This window comes from Mytilus trossulus, chromosome 6 (genome assembly GCF_036588685.1).
Source record: "Mytilus trossulus isolate FHL-02 chromosome 6, PNRI_Mtr1.1.1.hap1, whole genome shotgun sequence".
Classification (NCBI taxonomy): Eukaryota; Metazoa; Mollusca; class Bivalvia; order Mytilida; family Mytilidae; genus Mytilus; species Mytilus trossulus.
This window is the reverse complement of record NC_086378.1, coordinates 42,702,252-42,726,639: the sequence shown is the minus strand read 5'-3', so window position 1 is coordinate 42,726,639 and position 24,388 is coordinate 42,702,252. Positions and strand designations below refer to the sequence as shown.

The window sequence follows — 24,388 nt, the reverse complement described above, 5'->3', positions numbered from 1 at the left end:
AAGAATGAGTATTTGATCAGAAGTCAGAAAGAAAAAAAATCATTTCACCAAATTATTGTCTGAAACAATTTTGTATTTAACAAACAATCAGTACAGCTCAGTAGAGAGATTTGGGAATTGGTAAAAAAAAAAAGAAAAAAAAGAACAGCACAAGAATGTGATGAACTTTTAAAGACAGGAGTAGGTCCAGTAAGACCCCTTTTTGGACCCAAAATACAGCAGTTTTACAAAATTGTAAACTTAAAATTATTTATGGTACAGTAGAATGCTTCTGCTACATAGATATGGGCTGCTTTCGACAATACAATGCAGATTTATCGGGTACTAGCAACATCAAGTCATGCTAAATTACTGAAATCTTCACAATTCTAGCATTTTAGTTAAATTTTTAGACGGTTTCCCTGTAAAACGAAAGTGACCACATTCGTGTTCATCCTTAATATTGAGATGTAAGTTGTATATGATGATAATACATAACATATATAAAGGTTGAGGATGAACATGGATAGGGCCATTTTCCTTTTTGACAAAAACCATCCGAAAAGTAACTTTTTCCCATAGGCACTTGTCTCTAAAAAAAAATATTCCTATATACCTTAATATAACACAAGGTACTTAACTAAATTTTTGAATAATGACACCCAGTCCCAAATTCCTGGGTTTTTTTTATTTCTCGGTTGTCAAACCTACTTAAACTTAATATGCCGTAAATCTAAATTGATTTATCTACACAATGGTATAAGACACGACTATCATTGTTGTCGGAATCATTAGTAGCAGGCCTCAGAAGTCGTTCAACAGGATGTTTTTTTGCCTTCGTCTCAATTTTTGGCAACACCCAGTCCGCATGTAACTTTATACTGGTTTCTCATTGGTCAATCGTCTGGCTAAAAATAAATGTGGGAAATTTTGGTCAATTTATAACTCTACATTAGAGTCGTTGTGTACACGTGTGTTTCATAACAACCTTATTTGGGTTTGTTTCACATAATCTGTAAAGAATTTACAATAAAGGTAATAATTCATAGTCAGAGGGAAGCTGACAGTTTTTATTTTAATAATTTTTTATAATAATTTATTCACTGCGGGCTGGGTGTTGCCAAAAATTGAGACGAAGGCAAAAAAACATCCCGTTGGCCGACTTCTGAGGCCTGCTACTAATGATCCTGACAACAATGATAGTCGTGTCATATACCATTGTGTAGATAAATCAATTTAGATTTACGGCATATTAAGTTTAAGTAGGTTTGACAACCGAGAAATAAAAAAAAAACCAGGAATTTGGGACTGGGTGTCATTATTCAAAAATTTAGTTAAGTACCTTGTGTTATATTAAGGTATATAGGAATATTTTTTTTGAGACAAGTGCCTGTGCTTTTTCCTCATATTTGGTAGATTTTTTATAGTTGAGTTTGAATCAGATCTTTTTTGTTTGCCTAATCAGTTAAAATCTTTCACATAAACTAATTGAATCAAATGAAATAGACACCTAAGCGTTTAAAAAGAGGTCAAAATCTTTTGTCAGACAAAACTGAAATTTGAGGCCAAAATCGGTCCTTACTGGACCTTCTCCTTTTTACTTTCAAGTTTCATACCAATATACCAATATCCCTGTTACTATCATTAAGCAAGTATCTATGCATTTCCATGTTTAAAATGCATTTTTGTTGTATTTACTTTCAACTTGAAAAAAGATGAATTTAGTATCCTTAACCAAGAACAAAAAAATAACCAAGAGCAAATATTTTAATTCAACTGGTCCCACTTACTATTAATTTATCATACTACAAGAGAATACTGACTTACACTAGCCATAATCCGTTTCTTGTCATCATTAACCATATGTGTCAAGTCCCAGAACAGGTCACCACTTTCATCGTCCCAATCATCACCTAAAGTCAAAGGCAACTTTTTTTGGTTATTTAAATCTTATGAATGAACATTTTATCATAAATGAAATAAAACATAGAAAAAAACTGGCTCCGTCTTTAAATGCTTAATTAATTTAACCTGATCAGAAAAATGTTAAAAACATGTTTAAATTAAAAGGCAGTGCATAATTTTAAAGTATCAAGGACTTTCCGATATTATTCTTATATTTCACTTTAAGGCTAATAATTGAGTGCATTTTTAAAAGAACTTGACTGAAGCTTGCCTCAGGTATCCTGAAAACTGGACACACTAATGCATTGGTTGCATCTGTTAGACACATATGATTTCAATGCATTTTTTATCATGTAATTTAATCCAGTTCGGCCAAGTATGCTTAATTTCAACAAATATTTTTTTTAAGCTCAACAACCCTCTTTATTTGTATTGAACGCATAAATGAGTTCTATTTGGTGACACAGTTTTTCTGAAAATATTTCCCTTCACGTTCATAATAAACCAAAATCATTTCACATATTTTTCACCCATTAAAGTCTATGACTAATAAAGTACCTCTGGGTTGAACATGAGCTAATTCACATTCAATAGCTTGGAAAGGAACCATCATGAAATCGTGTGGGAGTTGGAATAGATCTTCCCTGGTAACCGTCCTCTTATCTCCATAGTCTCCATAAAATACCTCTACACTTCCTTCCTCCTGTCCACAAATCACCTTTACTCTATACCATCTGTAAATATACAGGTCAAATATACTGTACAAACAGTCAAAACAATACCTCTACACTACCTTCCTCCTGTCCACAAAGCCCTTTACTCTATACCATCTGTAAATATACAGGTCAAATATACTGTACAAACAGTCAAAACAAAATACCTCTACACTACCTCCCTCCTGTCCACAAAGCCCTTTACTCTATACCATCTGTAAATATACAGGTCAAATATACTGTACAAACAGTCAAAACAAAATACCTCTACACTACCTTCCTCCTGTCCACAAATTACCTTTACTCTATACCATCTGAATTCTTAACATGCAAATTATGAATTTTGCTGCAACTTACTACATCATCTTCCAAACATGTGCACATAAAGAATACTTTCATGGTAACACTTGGTATCAATCCAAGTCTTCTCTCAAATATTATTTTTTTGAGTGAACTCAAGTGCTTAGGTAAGCATCTCCTGCTACCCAGCACATGTTCATTCTAGACCGCAGCTTATTCCTTTTGCTTCTACATAAGTGGTTTATTTTCAACAAAACTTTTGCATCATATGGTTGATTTATTAGTATATTAAACAAAGATTCTGTATTTAAATATACATTGTTGAAAGATATCTATATTGTATTTTAGAGCTTAAAATTAAATTTATTTATGAAAAAAAATGATAATTTTATTTCAGGGCAATAAAAGGGGAGATAATAAGTTTTTTTTTTTATACATTTACATCCCAAAATCATATGATTAACCTTAATTCAAGTAGTTATTTCATTTACGAGTATTTAAAGGTATGACTGCTTCAACCATAATAAAATAGAGGAGCTGAGCAAGGGGAAAGTTTTGAGCTGTTTTTAAAATTGATATTATTCAGAATTTAAGGGGATATTTAACGCCAGGTGTCTCATCTGAATCTGGACCTGCAGGTCCTAAAGCTAAATATCAGTAGCAGATCTGAAGCTTCAAGCTGCATTTTGGACATTTATGTGGGTATGACTTCTGAGATTTCACCAACATTCACGCATCACCTTTATTTCATTAAAGCACTGTTTTTATTTCTTTGCTTATCCTTTCTTAAAGAAGTTAGTAAATGAGCTTCAGTAAAACTAGAGGCTCTAAAGAGCCTGTGTCGCTCACCTTGGTCTATGTGCATATTAAAGGACACCAATGGATTCATGACAAAATTGTATTTTGGTGATGGTGATGTGTTGGAAGTTCTTACTTTTCTGAACGTTCTTGCTTCTTACAATTATATCTATAATGAACCTTGCCCATTAGTAACAGAGAAAAATATTTGGTAAAAATTTACATAAATTTACCGAATTAATGAAAATTGTTAAAAATTGACTATAAAGGGCAATAACTCCTTAAGGGGTCAATTGACCATTTAGGTCATGTTGACTTATTTGTAGATCTTACTTTGCTGAACATTATTGCTGTTTACAGTTTATCTCTATCTATAATAGTATTCAAGATAATAACCAAAAACGGCAAAATTTCTTTAAAAATTACCAATTGGAGGGCAGCAAGCCAACAATCGATTGTCCAATTCATCTGAAAATTTCAGGGCAGATAGATATTGACCTGATAAACATTTTTTGCACCTGTCCTAAGTCAGGAATCTGATGTACAGTAGTTGTCGTTTGTTTATGTAATATATACGTGTTTCTCGTTTCTCGTTTTGTTTATATAGATTAGACCGTTGGTTTTCCCGTTTGAATGGTTTTACACTAGTAATTTTGGGGCCCTTTATAGCTTGTTGTTCGGTGTGAGCCAAGGCTCCGTGTTGAAGGCCGTACTTTAACCTATAATGGTTTAATTTTTAAATTGTTATTTGGATGGAGAGTTGTCTCATTGGCACTCACACCACATCTTCCTATATCTATTATCCCATGTCAAATTTCCTCAAAATGCTTTGGTTTTTGAGTTATAAGCCAAAAACTGCATTTTACCCCTATGTTCTATTTTTAGCCATGGCAGCCATCTTGGTTGGATGACCGGGTCACGCCACACAATTTTTAAACTAGATACCCCAAAGATGATTGTGGCCAAGTTTGGATTAATTTGGCTCAGTAGTTTCAGAGGAGAAGATTTTTGTAAAAGATTACTTAGATTTATGAAAAATGGTTAAAAATTGACTATAAAGGGCAATAACTCCTAAAGGGGTCAACTGACCATTTCGGTCATGTTGACTTATTTGTAAATCTAACTTTGCTGAACATTATTACTGTTTACAGTTCATCTCTATCTATAATAATATTCAAGATAATAACCAAAAACAGCAAAATTTCCTCAAAATTACCAATTCAGGGGCAGCAACCCAACAACAGGTTAACCGATTCATCTGAAAATTTCAGGGCAGATAGATTTTGACCTGATAAACATTTTTACCCCATGTCAGATTTCCTCTAAATGCTTTGGTTTTTGAGTTATAAGCCAAAAACTGCATTTTACCCCTATGTTCTATTTTTAGCCGTGGCGGCCATCTTGGTTGGATGACCAGGTCACGCCACACATTTTTTAAACTAGATACCCCAATGATGATTGTGGCCAAGTTTGGTTTGATTTGGCCCAGTAGTTTCAGAGGAGAAGATTTTTGTAAAAGTTAACGACGACAGACGACGACAGATGACGGACGACGGACGACGGACGCAAAGTGATGGGAAAAGCTCACTTGGCCCTTCGGGCCAGGTGAGCTAAAAATACTACAATAGAAGAGCATGTTAAAACTGATGATTTGAAAGTCAATGTAGGTGCAAGATGCAAGTTGAAAAGCTTTTGACACACACAATAACACCAAAAAAAAAGTTATACAATGTAGTTGTAATTGTTAGGCTGTATAAAATGCAAAGTTGGTTTTGAGTTTTTCTTGAAGTTCAACATTTCCATATATAATATATTTCAAAGTGGAAGCACCCTTTTCAGTTTTGTATAGTAGGTCCATTTGTTTCTAAATCATCTTTTTGCTAAATCTGTATTGCTGATTTTTGTTTTTGTTTACAGTTTTCTCCATCTTCTGTAGTTTTTATATTGCAAAAATCCTCATTAGAGCTATTTTCCTTAGTATTTTAAAGGATTTGTTGGATTGCTTGCTTTGTTTGAATTAATGATGCTCAAGCATGGTAATTAAGATTCACATCTGAAATCAATAGATCACTATGTCTCACTTTTGTGACATAAATGTCACAGACTCAACAATAAAATTAATATACTGTAAAGCACTAATTTTTGCAGATACTTTTTTTTTTGTTAACTCCTTATTAGCACTTTTCGCGATGATTTAATTTTGCAATTATCAAATTACCTTGAAGTAGTTAAATAGGTTGAGATCTAATTGTACATATTCTCAACTATTTATATACATGTTATTTTTCTACTAGCGATTGTTGTGAAAATAAATTGTTTGCGAAAAATTAGTAAGTTTACAGTAATCATAATTATAAACCAACCAACCTGTCATCATCTGGGAATTTGGCTGCACATATAGCCTCATTTAAATCTTCTTCTGTACAGGGCATGTTTTCGTCACACCTGTCCATTGTGTTGTTGAGACAGTCCATCATTTTTTCTAGCCTGTAAAGAAATACAACCAATATCAAATCATTGAACAAATCAAAAGGGATTCATTATTATTCATTGGATACCAATTTTCGTGGATTTCGTGGGTACAGGGAAACCAGGAATTTAAAAGTTCAACGAAGTACAAATTTGTTGTATGCTGAAATGCAGACTTTTGTAAAACCACCAAATCAAATATCCACAATGCAAGTTCTCCTTAATCCACGAAAATTGGTACCCACGATAATAAATGAATCCATAGCAACTTGCAAGTTAAAACTGTTTAAGTTGATTTAACATGTCTTCTTTTCAGCAAAAGCATGCTAGAAGTCATTCTGACTAAAAAACAGCATTTTAGTACTGGAAATGTTTTGTCATGGCATATGAGAATAAATATTGTAAATTGGTCAAGATTTCAACTGCTTTCAATATATTGATCAGTGGATTAATGAAATGTACATAAAAGAATGTGGGATAAATCCATATATGACCACACTCAATTCAAAATCAACAGTTCGGTATAATAGATAATAATAAACAGCTGCGCCATAAGCGCATGATACGCCATAAGCGCATGATACGCACGATGTCTTATGTGGAAGTTATATGCAATAATCATATATACATAGTTTCTGAGAAAGTTTAAAGCAATAACCATATATAGTTTTTGAGACACGGCGGGAAACCCCCCCACCCTGTTTTTTTATTTACAAAATACTCAATTACTCAAAAATAAATTTTGAATCATCACCAAAAAGTATACAGATCTTTAGGTCAATATAACAAAGAAGTGTGTAAAGTTGTAAGCAATAATCATAAAATGTTATAGAGATACGGCACAACATGTAAAAAAAACTCTCCCCCTTTTTTACAAAATACTCAATCACTCAAAAATGAAATTTTGAATCATCATCAAAAAGTATACAGATCTTAAGATTAATATAACAAAAACATGTGTAAAGTTTGTAGCAATAATCATAAATAGATTTTGAGATATGGCGCAACATGTAAAAAAAACCCTCCCCCTTGTTTACAAAATACTCAATAACTCAAAAATTAAAATTTTGAATCATCACCAAAAAGAATACAGATATTAAGATTAATATAACTAAGAAGTGCTTAAAGTTTTAAGCCATAATCACGATTCGTTTTTGAGATACAGTGCGACATGTGAAAAAAACACACCCCTGTTTTAGTTACAAATTGCCGTAAATCAAAAAGTTTTAATCTAATTTTCACCAAAAAGTATACAGATCATTTGACCATCATAAGAAACAATTATATGAAGTTTCATGAAATTTGGATAAGTCGTTCTCAAGTTACGGTGCGACATGTTTACGCTGGACAGACGGACGGACGGACACCAGACATGTGTATACCATAATAAGGCCCATCAAAATTTTGACGGGCATAACAACTCCATATTGGGATACACAATGCAAAGGATACACATCATTCATAATATTTCAAGTTTCACTAAACTTACTGTTTACAAGATTCTTTCCTCTGTACAAAGAACAGGTTGGGCAACTCCACTGCAGATACATAAACTTCATGGAACTCTGAATTCTCTGGCAGTAAGTCTACTGATAATGTCTCTTCAGATCTGCAGAAAAAATAATCCCAATGAATAGGTTTGATAAGACAACAAACCTATTACGAAATAGGAAATAACAAAAAAAAATGTCTAAGAGTTACGCCCCTTTGAACTTATTGCTTTAATGTACTTCTGCAACAGTTTTTCAGCTCAACTCCTCTGAAACCACACAACAGAATTTCATGAAATTTGGAAGATAATAAGGACATACTATGTAGTTGTGGATATTGACGGGAAATTATTATTCATACAATATTTTTTCTTATACAATTTTTTTTTCTAACACTTATTTAATTTCTGCAATGACAATTATGGGACGTGGGGTATGTGAGAGTGCTCGCTAAGGTTTTTTAATTTGTTGCAGATTTGGATGCCAAAAAAACAGTGCTGATATATCAACTTAAACAAGAATGTAGTATGTCCTTATTATCTACAAAGTTTTATTAAATTCTGTTGTGTGGTTTCAGAGGAGTTGAGATGACAAACTGTTGAAGTAGTACCTTAAAGCAAATAAGTTCAAAGACATGTAACTCCTAGAAAAAAAATTAAATCATAATTTCCTGTCGATATGCACATCTACATAGTATGTATGTCCTTATTATTTTAAAACGTTTCATGAAATTCTGTTGTGTAGTTTCAGAGGAGTTGCGATGACAAACTTGCAGTAGTACAATAAAGTAAATAAGTTCAAAGGGGGGTAACTCCTAGATAAAAAAAATCGTAATTTCCTGTCGATATCCACAACTACATAGTATGTCTTTATTATTTAAAAAGGTTTCATGAAATTCTGTTGTGTAGTTTTAGAGGAGTTGCGATGACAAACTGTTGCAGTAGTACAATAAAGATAATAAGTTCAAAGGGGGGTAACTCCTAGAAAAAAAATAATCATAATTTCCTGTCGTTATCCACAACTACATAGTATGTCTTTAATATCTAAAAAGGTTTCATGAAATTCTGTTGTGTAGTTTCAGAGGAGTTTCATGAAATTCTGTTGTGTAGTTTCAGAGGAGTTTCATGAGATTCTGTTGTGTAGTTTCAGAGGAGTTTCGATGACAAACTGTTGCAGTATTTCATTGATGCAAATAAGGTCAAGTTACGATTTAATTTTTTTTTTAAATTAAATCGTAACTTCCTTTCAAATATGCACAACTACATAATATGTCCTTTTCGTCTAAAAAGGTTTCGTGGTATTCTGTTATGTGGTTTGAGAGGAGATGGGATGACAAGAAACAGGACTGACAGACTGACGGACGGGTCAAAAACATTATTATGCATGGGATATAATTAAATCAATACTACAGGAAATTTTCAAACTAAAAAAAGTTGAAACAGAAAGTGCATGTGTTTACCACAAAAAGAAAATTGTTCTTTTAATTTTTTAGTTTTCAATATTTATATTTTCATTAAAGAACCTTATATTATTATATTATTATAATCAAATTACATATGGCCAAAAATAATGATTTCTGTTTCATGAAATTGAGATTAGAATATTTTTTTTGTATGCATTGGAACATATTTGTTCATAGTGTATTAATTTACGCTTTTTGATTGAGTTAAGCAATATTTTACCTTGTGTTTTTCTATGTTTTGATGTTATGGTATTATTTCAGAAAAAGGGAGAAGGTTTGGATCCATTAAAACGTTTAATCCCACTGCAAATGTTTGCACCTGTCCTAAGTCAGGAATCTGATGTACAGTAATTATACGTGTTTCTCAGGTGGTTTTTTTATATAGATTAGACCGTTGGTTTTCCCGTTTGAATGGAATTACACTAGTAATTTTGGGGCCCTTTATAGCTTGTTGTTCCGTGTGAGCCAAGGCTCCATGTTGAAGGCTTTACATTGACCTATAATGGTTTACTTTTTTTTTTAAAGTTATTTGAATGGAGAGTTATCTCATTGGCACTCACACCACATATTCCTATATCTAACAATTGACTTATTCCCATCTTACTTGTGCAATTCCTTATTGATATCTGGAATTTTTATCTTTCCTTTACAAAGTTCATACAGGTTTTGTAGATGCTGAAAGAATAAAGATGAAATTTTATGTAAAGGTTGATGTTTCAAAAGGAATCTATTCATTGTTTCAATGAAGATGTCAATTATAATTATTGAATTTTTAAAACTATACTCTGTGTCCTCTGCAAACAACCATTCTAACAGAGAACCATAGGAGTACATGAAAGCCACAAAAACAATTTTAAAATATATATTTGGCAGAACTTATTTATTGCATAACTCTATAATGACAAATCAGAATTTTTCAAAATTGAAAACAGCTTACAATACCAATCCCAACAACACCATAAAGTAAACAATTCAAGGAATTTCAGGAACTTTCTCCGAACAATTCAAATATAAACAAGAGGCTGTCACAACAACAGCAAACCAAATTTATTAACATTTATTTGTGTCCAGCCAATATCACAAGAACCATAACTGATGAACGGTGAAAATGAAAATCGTCAATATCAAATTTGACCTCCATTTTGTCATCAGTATCAACATATTAAAATTTGAAAAGCTTAGGTTGAATGGTTCATGGGTAAAGGCACTGACACTTACACTTTACACGACTGGAAAAGCCATTTTTCCATCTTTCAAGAACCATAACTCCTGAACAGTAAAAGTCAAAATCGTCATTATTGAACTTGAGCTCCATTTTGTCATCAGTAACAACATATTAAAATTTGGGAAGCTTTGGTTGAACAGTTCATGCCTTAATGCACAGACACGACTGGAAATGCCATTTTTCAATCTTTCAAGAACCATAACTCCTGAACGGTAAAAGTCAATTATTAAACTTGACCTTCATTTTGTTGTCTGTTACAACATATTAAAATTTGAAAAGCTTTGGTTGAACGGTTCATGAGTAAATGCACAGACGACATTTGGTTGCCGCCCGCCCAACTGTCCAGACACCCCACCATCAGGCCGCCCGACCGACCGCAGTACGTCCCCAAATCAATAACCGACATTTTTGTCATAAAAAAATGGTTAAAAACCTAACTCATGAAGTTTTATCAAAGCATTCTTTTGCTTGAATATAATGTGAATAGACAGACAAAGTCAACCTTCCTAAGCCTGGTTTAAAAACCAAATTATGATCATTGAACCCTGAATTGTCAATCATAACATCCTTAAGGCCACACCAATTTAATTTCTTGTTCTACGGATTTTTGGACTTCAAAAATTGGGGCGAGCGAGCGATTTGAAAATTTTAATAAAAAAATATTTAATTTGCAAATTTTGGAGGCGAAGCTTAAAAAGTAAAGGCGAGCGATTATAATTTTTTTTTGTAAACATAAAATAGTAGGTTTTGACTATATTAAAACTTTATTTATCACTTGTACCTTGACATTTCTTTAATTTATGAATTATTTTTCCCTGTTCGACAAGAAATAATTGAATAATTAAATCTGGTCTATGTATTGTCTGACAATGAGACAATTCTCCATCCAAGTCATAATCAGGTTCAGAACAACCCCTTAATGTTATGAATATCCCTTTTATGAGGGGTCAAAATATTAAAGTCATAATATATTTTTTTTTGTAAAAACACTTTAAGTACAAAAGGGCTTATATTTTCCCAAAGAACTATAATATTTGGTATTAAATGGTCAAAACTTGTCCAAGAATTTTGTTATATTCCTGGACTTTAACCATGTTAACACATTTACTTTAACAGTTTAATATTATTCAAAATAAGTGGCCCCATCCCTCTTTTAGAAAAGTTGTTTAAAATATAATGTATTTCTCCTCTTTTTAGTAAAAAATTCTAAGTTGTCAAAGGTTTTGTATAGTAGCACTGTACAAATCCTTAGTATTTCTATTTTCTTTTCTACAACAGACTGAACAGTAAACATGGTAAAATGACCCCTTCAAGGCCCTTGTCTGAGGGAGGGTTAGTCCCAACCTGATAATAACATATAATAGGTTAAAGTACAGCTTTTTACACAGTGCTTTGATCAAGACCAACCAGCAAGCTATAAGGGACCACAACTTAGTATTGTACACAATTCGAACAGGAAAACCAACGATCTAAATTATATTTCCAAACGGGAAAAATTTACCAATGAACCACATCAACAAACGATAACTGCTGAACGACAGGTCTCTGAATCAACCAGGACAGGTGCGCAAACCTGCAGCGGGTATGACCATCACCATACATTATAATTGCAGTTGAAGGCAAATCCTTCAGAAGTTCTTTGTACTTTATTTTAACAACGAACATTTTTTTTATAGGGAATATAAGTTAGGGGGAAAGAAACCAACGTTTTGTTCTGTACTGGTATTGCTATTTATATCGGAGCACTCTCGCTTGGAAGAAATTGGCTCCATTCTGAAACAAATATTCTCGCAGATATTTACAGTGTTGTGGGGTGCTGATAGGTTTAAAATTGTTATATAAAGGCTAGACTGTGATTTTAAAAAACAAATGTTGAGATCTTTACATTATATTTACAAAAAAACGATGCGGGAAATGGACATGATTTCATTTCAGGATGCGGGAAGCGGGAATATAAAAAAAATTAAAAAAATCTGTTTTGAAAAAATTAGGTGCGGGCGGGTCCGTCGAACAAGGAATCAAATTGGTGTGGCCTAAGTAATCAGAAATGAATTTCAAATCTGCAACTTAAAAAATAAAGTAAAATGGACAAACCTTAGGGTTATCAACAGCAAAACCATTCTTCAGTAGTTCTGAACGTACATACATTTTATGCACTTTTGTTCCAACTGCTGTTAATTCAATCTCCTCAACCAAAGGATCAAGCCAAAGGGTGTTCTCCATGCTGTAAGATAACAAGAGGCTCTCAAGAGGCTGAATCGCTCACCTTAATTTTTTTGGTTAAATCTCTCATCAATGATTATTTTGGCTTTTCAATTTATTTATTTAAAATGTTCTTTGAATCGTCCTATTTTCTTCAAAAGCAAAAAAAAAATCATTTTCTCCTATGTTCTATTTTAGCCATAGGAGCTATGTTTCTTGACATACAAGGAAATGAAATATAAAATTTATACTAGATACTCTGAAACTCATTTAGCCTAAGTTTGGCTGAAATTGATACAGCAGTTTCAAAGGAGAAGATTTTTTTAAAGTAAGTCAACATGATGAACAAATTGTGAAAAAAGTCTTTAAAGGGCAATTACTCCTTAAGGGGTCAATTGACAATTTTGGTCAAATTGACTTATTTGTAGATCTTACTTTGCTTAACATTTTTGCTATTAACAATTCAATTCAATTCAAAGTTTTATTGCCATATAAACTTTACAGTTTGTGACATATAACAACAACAAAAACAAATAAAGACAATAACTAAGTAACTCAATATATATATACAAATTCAGGTAAATATTAAAGGGTCCCCTGTCCTCAGTTCCATTGACTTTTTTATAAAGGATCCTAGTTTATTCACTTGTGTTGGTGTTGATGGGTTAAGTATATATATAACTTTGTCATTGTCAGTGAGATTAGCAAATAAATTACTTTCTCTATTAGTGCAATCAAAATATGTTAATCTAATATTTGAATTATGAGAACAATTTATTAGGAAATGTTTCTCATCATCTAGTACCTTACATTTTTTGCAAAGTCTCTCTTTACGAGGAATTTTAAAATGCCTCCCTTTTTCAATTAATAATGAATGGTCACTGATTCTAAGTTTTGTAATTAATTTTCTAAATTCAAAGTTTGGGTTAGAGAGGTAAGGTTTGATCAATAGATTTGGCTCAAGTGCTTTATAAAAATTTAATTTACTTTTATCATCAATAGATGTTAACTTATTTATCAACAGGTTGTTGTAGTATGAGTTTATTTGGGGTTTAATATAGCTTTTAATATTTTTTAATTGTTTTAAATTATCACAGGTTTTTAGTCTATCTATATCAATGTTAGATTCAGAAAGAATATCTTTTGCAAAAGTGAACCATGAATAGGTGCCACTAGAATCCAAAGTTTTAGTTAATTGAAAAGATTCATGTAATAAGGGATTCAAATTTGAGGTGAAAAGCCTTGCTAAATACATAATAGTTTGGGTTTTTATATGACATTCAACAGGCAGTCTTCCCAATTCGTTCCTTGTACCAAAATTTGAGGCACTCTTGTTAGTGCCAAGGGTAAACTTGCAATACCCAAGATGCAAGTTTTCTATTGGAGTCTTGTCAATAAAATTAAATGGGTCCACAATTTTTCCAGTAACCAAAGCTCTTTTTTTAGCTTTGAAATATGTTATATATGAGTCCAAATATGTTATTTCAGAATTATAAGTCAATATAGGTCTCACTAAGGTGTCAAATAAGTTATTTGACACTCTGATAGGAAGGCTGCCAAGAGAATTAGTATATGTTTTAATAGAGAACAAAACCTTTTTTGCCTTTTTTGTTAATTCAGCTGTACTATGACTAAGATTACCATTTGATTTAATCAGCAGACCCAAGTAAGGATATTCTGAAACATTCTCTATTTTTTTGTTTTTATATACAAGTATAGATGTTTCAGGCTTTTGCTTTGTTGTTGAAAAGACCATACTTTTTGTTTTATTTATGTTTAGAGAAAGCTGCCAGTTTTCACAAAACATGGAAACTTTATTTAGACTATTTTGGAGACCCTCCTTAGATTCTGATAGTAAAAGCAGATCATCAGCAAACAGGAGGGAGCCTAGTTTACTATTTATAAGCTCCAGTGGACTTGAGTTGTCATCTTCCAAACCTTTAGTGATATCATTTATAAAAATATTGAACAAAGTAGGACTTAATGAATCCCCTTGTTTCACACCTCTAGTAATGTCAAAATAGTCAGAAATGTGATCTTTATGTTTTAAAGAGGATTTTGTATTTAAATATTGTTAACAGTTTATCTGTATCTTTAATAGTATTCAAGATAATAACCAAAAACTGCAAAATTTCTTTAAAATCATCAATTCAGGGGCATTATACCTGAAAAACCAGTTATCCAATTCGGCTGAAAATTTCAGGACAGGTAGACCTTGACCTAATAAATACTTTAACATCTTGTCTTATTTGCTCTAAATGCTGGAGTTTTTAAGATGTAAGCCAAAAACTGCATTTTACCCTGTGATCTATTTTTAGCCATGACGGCCATGTTTTTTGACGAAATAAAAAATAAAGCACAAACTTTATTTTATACACGCTACTGATCATTCAGTTGAAGTTTGGTGTAATTTAGTTGAGTAGTTTCAGAGGAGAAGATTTTTTAAAGTTAGCAAATATGATGAACAAATTGTGAAAAATTGTCATTAAAGGACAATAACCCCTTAAGGGGTCAATTGACAATTTTGGTCATATTAACTTATTTGTAGATCTTACTTTGCTGATCATTTTTGCTGTTTACAGTTTATCTTTATCTATAATAATATTCAAGATAATGACCAAAAACTGCAAAATTTCCTTAAAATTACCAATAAAGTGGCAGCAACCCAACAATGGTTTGTTTGATTCATCTGAAAATTTCAGGGCTGATAGATCTTGACCTAATGAACATTTTTACCCCGTCAGATTTGCTCTAAATGCTTTCGTTTTTGAGATATAAGCCAAAAACTGCATTTGACCCCTATGTTCTATTTTAAGTAACAGCGGCCATGTTTTTTGACGGATCAAAAATCAAAGCACACACTTTGTGCAGGATAATCTAAGGAACAATCATGCTAAGTTTTAACCAAATCCATTCAGTAGGTTCAGAGGAGAAGATTTTTTAAAGTTAGCAAATATGGTGAACAAAAGGTGAAAAATTGTCATTAAAGGACAATAACCCCTTAAGGGGTCAATTGACAATTTTGGTCATATTAACTTATTTGTAGATCTTACTTTGCTGATCATTTTTGCTGTTTACAGTTTATCTTTATCTATAATAATATTCAAGATAATGACCAAAAACTGCAAAATTTCCTTAAAATTACCAAATAAGTGGCAGCAACCCAACAATGGTTTGTTTGATTCATCTGAAAATTTCAGGGCTGATAGATCTTGACCTAATGAACATTTTTACCCCATGTCAGATTTGCTCTAAATGCTTTCGTTTTTGAGATATAAGCCAAAAACTGCATTAGACCCCTATGTTCTATTTTAAGTAACGGCGGCCATGTTTTTTGACGGATCAAAAATCGAAGCGCACATTTAGTGCAGGATATACTAAGGAACAATCATGCTAAGTTTCATTCAAATCCATTCAGTAGTTTCAGAGGAGAAGATGTTTGAAAAATTGTTAACGACAACAGACGACGACGACGACGGACGCCAAGTGATGAGAAAAGCTCACATGGCCTTTTAGGCCAGGAGAGCTAATATAAAGTGGATTTATTAATATAAATTAGAACATCTTTATCTTATGTGTACAAAGAACTATGTATTGATGTTTATAACTCTGCAACGTGGACCATTCTATCAATATTCTGCAATATCCACCACACAAACAAAAATATTACAATAATACTGTAAATGTCTGTACCAAGACAGGAGCCTGTAATTCAGTGGTTGACATTTGCTGTTGTATATCATATTTGATTTTTGTTTGTTATTTTGTACATAAATTAGTCTCATGGTTGTTTAAATTGAGTAGTTTTACATTTTGTCATGTCAGGGTTTATTTTAGCTTATTCCATAAGACCATATAGTATCTTATAGTTGGTTATTGTTTCATCATTTGTTATCTGGTTGATAGTTATTGGCAATCATACCGATCTCATTATTTTACGTTCAATTCCTAGTACATTTGTTATTACATGTTGAAAGAGTAACAAAATTGCTACACTGTACACTAGCAGACGATTTATGCAGGTTTTTCAGAGTTTCTTATTTGTTAAAACTGATAATTGGAATCAGTTCTTAGGGGTGGGAGTTATGGGACATTGATTATTTTTTTGGCATATTGTAACTCCTCTGAGACCAATAGACAGAGAGCTCACATGCTTGATAGGACTATTTGTCATCAGGTGCAGTAGACCATATCATCCTGTCATTTTGATTTGACCATTTTTATGGGTGTTATTAGACTTAAATTTTATTTTGACTATCATATAACTTTGGCACATTTTGTGACATACAATTTAATTCTTAACTTATTCGTTGGGACCTTAGAATGATGAATGTTAAGGTCAGTCCTTAAGTGGTCTAATGGTTTCAAGGATTCAGAATTTTTTGTTATAAAAGAACACCATATTTGTCACTTGTCCTTTCATATTGCCTTTAGCCAAAGATCCCTTTCATTGATAACCAAAATTATCTCTACCTGCAGAGTTTCACATTTTGTATTAAATTTGCTTTTACCTAAGAACAATTCTACAGATATCACAGCTTTATCATTGGTTGTATTACAATCTTCTTACCTTAAAACAATTCTGCCATCTAATTCTTTGTGTTCTATAAGCTGATGAATGAACATACTGGCCTAGAAATATAGTATGCAAATAATTTTTTACATCATTTACTGAAATAGTTTACTAACAATGACATGTCTTTCTTGCAAATTAATGTAGTATTAAAAGTTAAATAATTGACTATTTTTGAAGAAACCTCTCCCATAATTATAATAAATTTGCTGCAAGGCAACAAATAAATACTCATAGTTTAAAGTAATATCCAGGGTTGTGTTTTTGTGATAAACAGGAAAGACATATTTTAATCAAAGTCAACTAAAAAGTGTTTAATGAACTGTCAGAAATAAATCATTTGAAAGTTTTGTCTGGATATTATTTCAAAGAAGACATTTTTTCAAATATTTTAAGATTTCAGGTGAATTGGTCGCTGTCTAGCTGACACTTCCTCATTTTTTCAATCTACAGATGACCTAATTATGTTTTATTCTTACTAACAAAACCCATCAAATCAATTAAACAATTTGTTTAATAATAAGGTAAACAAACAATACATGTAATTGCAATGTAATGATAAAAGCAGGTACTATTCTAAAGGACATTTCAGTCAGTAAAACCATATTAATTAAATTAATCCTGCTTGCTTCCTGGTCAATGGCATATATTTCATGCATTTTACAGATGTTCAATAATAACAAAAATGTTTAAAAACAAGAATGTGTCCAAAGTACATGGATGCCCCACTCGCATTATCATTTTCCATGTTCAACGGACCGTGAAATTGGGTGAAAAATCTAATTTGGCCTTGAAAGTAAAAAGATTAACCAAAAGGAAACATGTGTACTAAGTTTCAAGTTGATTGGGCTTTAACTTCTTCAAAAACTACCTTGACCAAAAACTTTAACCTGAAACTCACACTTTTAATTTCTATGTTCAATGGACCATGAAAATGGGGTCAAAAGTTTTATTTTGTTTTAAAATAAGAAAGATTATATCATATTAAGGAACATGTGTACTAAGTTTCAAGTTGATTGGACTTCAGCTTCATCAAAAACTATCTTGACCAAAAACTTTAACCTTGAAGTGGGATGAACGGACAGACGGACAAACAGACCGGCAAACAAAAGGACGAACAGACAGAAGGATGCACAGACCAGAAAACATAATGCCCCTCTACTATCGTAGGTGGGGCATAAATCGTAGGGCGGGCATAAAAATCACCCCAAAAAAATATTCATTGTCCAAAGAGAAGAAATTCTTACCCTTGGTGTCCAATCTTCATCACTATCTATAGGTTTAATTCTGCATATGAATACATCAACAGCCTGAGAAGATAAAATATCATAATTAACATTTCTGTGTCAGCAACAAAATTAACCAGAATATGTCAAGTTGCTATCATTTATTTTACTGATGGTGGGTTTTCTGTGTTGAAGATCGGACTTTGACCTATAGTGGTTTACTTTTACAAATTGTGACTTGGATAGAAAGTTGTTCCATTGGCACATCTTCTTGTATCTATGACATTAAAAATGTTTTCATCTACAGCTAATTTATTTGTTAAAAGTAGGGATGTCAACGAGTTCTCGAGTATTGCTCGATAGTACCAAGTATTGATTACCAAAATGATACTTGAATTATTGTTCTTTTATGAGAATGTTGTTGCTTTCTAAGTTTATAAACCAAAAAAATATTTTTATTGAGACTGCCTGCTGGGAAATTATCATTCATTAATCAAAATGAATAAAATTTAAATTATCATTAGAATGTTTGCTTTAACTGTCATTTAAAATTCTGCAAAAAGGTACATATAGGACAGATAAATTTTTCAAAAAAGAACAAATTCGTTACACCCTGTATGGACCCTCAGAAAATGATTAATGTATAGTAAGTTCTAATCATCACCCTTTGTTGATCATTAAATGTGTTGTTCTACGCTTCTCATATACTGTTGATTGAGTAATAATTGCTCTTTATTTAATTAATTACTTGATTAAAGTTTTACCAGTTTACATAATTAGAACATGTTGAAACTGAGCATAAAATTCCTTGGTCAATGGACCATTATCTAGTCCTAGGTAATAATGTTGAGGGTTTTACTATCATAAGACAACGAGCCACAATACCGTACCACTTGGTAAATCAAACAAGTAATCGATTAGTAAATCTTCACCGAGTTGACATCCCTAGTTAAAAGCTTCAAACAGAATCTGAATTAATTCAATTGTTTGCTTGAAAAATATACTAGCATATGGTTAGCCCGTGATAAAATTAATACTTCAATTAATTACTTAGGCTTCGAAATTTTGAGAAGAAAATTATATTAATTTTTTGAAAGGATTCTACCATACCTGAAATGATATATTTTTCAATTTCTGAGGTAGGTCAAACAATTTTTTTGCTTCTACTTTCTGTTCAGTTCCATCATCTACAAACTTCACCTAAAACAAAATCAAAGTTGATAGCTATTTAAAGCAGTTTTCTACAGCATATTTACAAATATTTGCAATGTTTTAACTGTTGCAAATATATAACAGTATTAGTAGCATGGCATTTACTATAGAACTCAGCGTTAATTCATACAAGTAACATGTTCTGAAATCATATTTAATAATCTGCAATTTTTGTTTCTTTCTCATGCATCGTATATATAAAAGCTGCCCAAAAAATTTCTGAATTCACAGTATATGGCTTTCTTGTATTTCCTTGACGACAGTATTATTATCAAAATAAGGTTCCTGACATCTACAGCATTTTGTCTCCAGTGGATACTTGTCTCTTTAGCAATCATATCATTTCTTCTTATTTTTGTATACTGCTGCAAAATTAATATATCAAGAGGGGGGAAGGTTTCATCAAATTTTTCAAACTACATAATATCTTAAATAAAAACTTATTTTTCTTTTGTTTCACATTTACATATATTTTCAAGAAGGTACAAATTTCTATTACAAAGAAATCTGTCACGATGAATGTTGAGTACTCTGAAACAAGAAGAAACATGACAAAGGCCCACATTCAAATGACAGCCCTTACATAAATTAATCTGAAATAAGCCTGCCTCAATATCTGAAATTATTTTTGTTCTTAATCGTTTAGCAGAATAAGATTCATATTGAACTTTTGGTGGCCCTAATGAAAAATTTAAGTGAAATGAAACCAATACCAATACACAAACAACAGTACAAACTATCTTACAGTCGCCATTATTCCTCCATCATTAGAGTTCAAATTACCAAGGTCTGTAATCTTCACTCTGTAAGATGTTCAACAAATCATTACATCATTATTCACTCAGGCTCACAGATTAAAACAATTTTTATTTCATATTTAGTTTGAACTGTTAAATACTTGCATTTAAAATTTGAAAATGTTAGAGCTTGATGAAAGCAGCTTGATGAATGCAGCATATGACTGCATCTCCCTATCAATTTTGAAATCGGAAACCACTGTTCTGTATCTGAGTTTTTTATTCCAAAATTGAGTAATAAATAACTCAATAAATATATCCATTATATATATAATTTTGTACTCAAAGTACTGAGTCAAGTTTAATGACTGAGTTTAAAATCAAAATCTTAAAAATCATTAAATTCATTGAAGTATGCTGAGTTGGAAACTTGACATAGGCCATCCTTTTATGTGATAATAATTGATGGAACAGCATCCCCAAAATAAACCACTATCATTAACATATTTAATCAGAAATTGCTTGAACTCCATAGCATAAACAAAGATTCTGTTGTGAAGATTATTTTACTTTCAACTGAAAGCTTATATGCTAATGCAACAACCAATCAATCATGAAAGCTCAATCATAAGTTCTTATTCTGAACTTGAGCTTCATAGTCAGATGTTGACACGGGCTACTGGTGAAAATGTAAGTAAAAATAGTAGCACCTACTTGGATTCAATGTATTATGACAAAAAATTAGCCACTTAAAGAAGTGAGCTTACGAATTAATATTAAACAATTTCAAAAGCAACAGCTCATCAAATTGTGGCCTGCAGACATTTTGTCCAAAACAATTGTGAAATATAACTTTACTTGATGAAGAAATGAAAGAGCGTCTACATTTAAATTGACATACCTGTGAAATATTTCGCTAAATTCATATGCACAAACATCTCCAATACACATATTTGCTGCAAATACAAAATGTATACTTTTATAGGTACATAAGTACGAGTCAAAAAAAGTGCACAACATTCAGTTTGTCAGCATTTCGAACTTGTATATTCCTTTTGATGACTATGAAACCAGTGAGCATACCTGCCAACCTATGAAACCTTCAAAGAGGGAGATCTCCCCCTCAGCCATGACAGCTGAGAGGGAGAATTTGCACAAACAACATTTTCAAGTGAAATATTACCTGTTTATTTATTCATCTACAAAATACATACATGAGAGTAACTAGATATACTTTATTTCTTTAAGCATGATTATTTCCAGTACCTAGTATTGTATGATTACTTCCTTTCTCATCATCCTTGTCATGACCTTCCCATCAGCACTGCTTTTATAAATATACTAGTACACACCTGTGATATCGCGGGTCCGTGACTGAATTAAAGTATATAACTATGAGTAAGCCTTATTATAATATAGGTATTGTCATCTGATAAAGGAATGCCTATTATAAGATGCACAGTTTTCTCTGCTTTCAAAATCTTTCTGTTTCAACCCGACTACTTGGAACTTATCAATTATTGGTAATGTTAATTATTTGGAAAACACAAGAGCCTGGAATAGAGTTTTTTTTAATCAACAGAATTGTACATGTACTATATTAGTTATATATAAAGTTGAATTCTTTGTTTCGCTGTTTTACGTCATGCTCGCTAACAAATTGAAAACTGTACCTATACGCCTTAATTTAAGTCCAGATATTTAGTATTGGTATTGTCATCTTAGAAAGTCAAACTGATTAAAATACTACAATAGAGATTATTGGCAATACTAATTATGTGGACAACAAAATGGTCTGGAGTGGTGTAATTTTTAAACAACACCATTATTCTATATTAGCTATATATAAAGTTGAATTCTTTGGTTTGTTGTTTTTACCCCATGACGGCTGACAAATTGGACCTTGTTATTTTAGTATTATAGATGCGTGTTCCTCAACATGGTTGAGAATGTATGTGCACTCTCAAAATTATTTAAAAAGAGGTTCCATACATATCTTATAAATTCCAATTCAAACATTGAATAGAGGTATCTTTTAAGAGATTTTTAAAATAAAGTTATTTTTTTTCATAACGCATACAAAATTATTCAATTGCCATCCTTTTATAATTCTTGTTCAATCTTTATTTAATTTATATTGTTATTTCAGTTCACATTAAAAATAATTCACATTTATTAAACCAGATGCTCTGCAGGGCACAGCTTTATACCACCGTAGAGTTGGAACCCTAAACAGTTTGGGCAAGTATGGACACAACATTCAAGCTTGATACAGCTCTTAATTTGGATTGTGATTAAATAGTTGACACAACATAGGTTTATGACACAGAATGAATGTGGTCAAAGAACTTAAACTTAAAAACTTAAAAATTCTAAATTGGACATTAACCTAGCTATTATGGTCCAATATCCAAAATCTAAATGCATGGTTAGATTCAGCATATCATAGAACCCCAAGAATTCAATTTTTGATGAAATAAAATAATGTTCAATTTTAGATCCTTTAGACCTCAATGTGGACCAATTTGATAACCTGGCCAAAATATTACAAACCTAAATACATGGTTAGATTCAGCATATCAAAGAACCCCATATATTCAATTTTTGTTGAAATCAATCAAGTTTAATTTTGGACCCCGATTTGGACCAATTTGAAAACTGAGCCCATAATCAACAAGAATGTGTCCACAGTACACGGATGCCCCACTCGCACTATCATTTTCTATGTTTAGTGGACCGTGAAATTGGAATAAATTCTCTAATTTGGCATTAAAATTAGAATGATCTTATCAAAGGGAACATGTATACTAAGCTTCAAGTTCATTGGACTTCTACTTTATCAAAAACTACCTTGACCAAAAACTTTAACCTGAAGCGGGACAGACGGACGAACAGACAAACGGACGAATGGACGAACAGACGACTTTCTTTGGTGGTCATAAACCTTGTGTTAAAATTTCATAGATTTCTATTTACTTATATTTAAGTTATTGTGCAAAAAACAAGAAAATGCTTATTTGGGCCCTTTTTGGCCCCTTTTCCCTAAACTGTTGGGACCAAAACTTCCAAAATCAATCCCAACCTTCCTTTTATAGTCATAAACCTTGTGTTTAAATTTCATAGATTTATATTTTCTTATTCTAAAGTTATAGTACGACCAAAACATTTTCAATTTAAACAGGGGAAGTAACCGGAAATTTCTTTGAAGCGTTTTGAAAGCTTGAAGCAAAAGTCATTAATGATCCTTAATAAGTACTATGTTTGACACCCAAGCTGCCAAGTGAAGCCATTTTAGTACACATAGTCTGTGATTTACAGGTAACAACCCTCATCAGTGACATAAAAACGTAATTAATGTTGACTCGTCATTCAAGTTTAATATATTCCAAAGAGGGGGATTTTGTACTCCCCCCGAGGGAGAGTAACGGCAAGCGGGGGATTTACACAATTTCAGCATTCAAGCGGGAGGGTTGGCAGGTATGAGCGAGATTAATAATATTAATAAAGAAATAAGTTTCAAGACAAAAACAGTTTTGTTGTGTTCATTTTTTGTGTTTATAAAATAACACATACTGTGTCGTTGTCTGTTCATATGATCTCCAAAGAAAGACTGCATCTGGAAGAGGAGGTTAGTATAATCACATCTTAAATCTGTGACTGTTCCATCTGGAGCTTTGTGTTCCTGAATTATTCCATGGAAATGACTGGCATCTACTATATTTGTCATTCTTATCTGCAACAGAATATAAAATATATAATTCAATTTCACAATCTTAATAAATATATTCAAATCTAATAAAGAATGTTTTCTTATGATTTTCAATGCTTCCTTCAATATTTATTATGCAGTGATTTTGCTAGCACTCGTCACTTTCGTAATTTACGAAAGGGTTTTCGCATTGACGAAAGTTTTTCAAATCAATTTCGTCACTTAAATTTAGAAAGTGTAAAAATATTTTCTCGTTAAAATTCTATAAATCTACCTGACTTTATGTTTTTGACAAGTTTATGACCCCCAGGTAATTGACATTTTCAACAGGTGTTACAAGTTGTGATTACAACTAATCTGCCTTTCGCCATCCGATGGGTCACTAATC

The 24,388-nt window shown here is 32.0% G+C and overlaps 1 protein-coding gene across 3 annotated transcripts in view; it reads right to left on the bottom strand.

Moving 5' to 3' along the window:
- LOC134721371 (uncharacterized) overlaps positions 1-24,388 on the bottom strand; it is a 108,631-nt gene that overhangs the window by 32,926 nt on the left and 51,317 nt on the right. For all 3 annotated transcript variants that reach the window (XM_063584334.1, XM_063584333.1, XM_063584335.1), the window contains 12 exons: positions 23,865-24,024; positions 21,193-21,247; positions 20,300-20,357; positions 19,453-19,542; positions 18,364-18,426; positions 17,114-17,175; positions 12,436-12,565; positions 9,721-9,791; positions 7,654-7,773; positions 6,063-6,182; positions 2,443-2,618; positions 1,807-1,892 (listed from right to left, as the gene is read on the bottom strand). In XM_063584334.1, the coding sequence (XP_063440404.1) occupies positions 1,807-1,892; positions 2,443-2,618; positions 6,063-6,182; positions 7,654-7,773; positions 9,721-9,791; positions 12,436-12,565; positions 17,114-17,175; positions 18,364-18,426; positions 19,453-19,542; positions 20,300-20,357; positions 21,193-21,247; positions 23,865-24,024 (1,191 nt within the window). The remainder of the gene's footprint in view (positions 1-1,806; positions 1,893-2,442; positions 2,619-6,062; positions 6,183-7,653; positions 7,774-9,720; positions 9,792-12,435; positions 12,566-17,113; positions 17,176-18,363; positions 18,427-19,452; positions 19,543-20,299; positions 20,358-21,192; positions 21,248-23,864; positions 24,025-24,388) is intronic.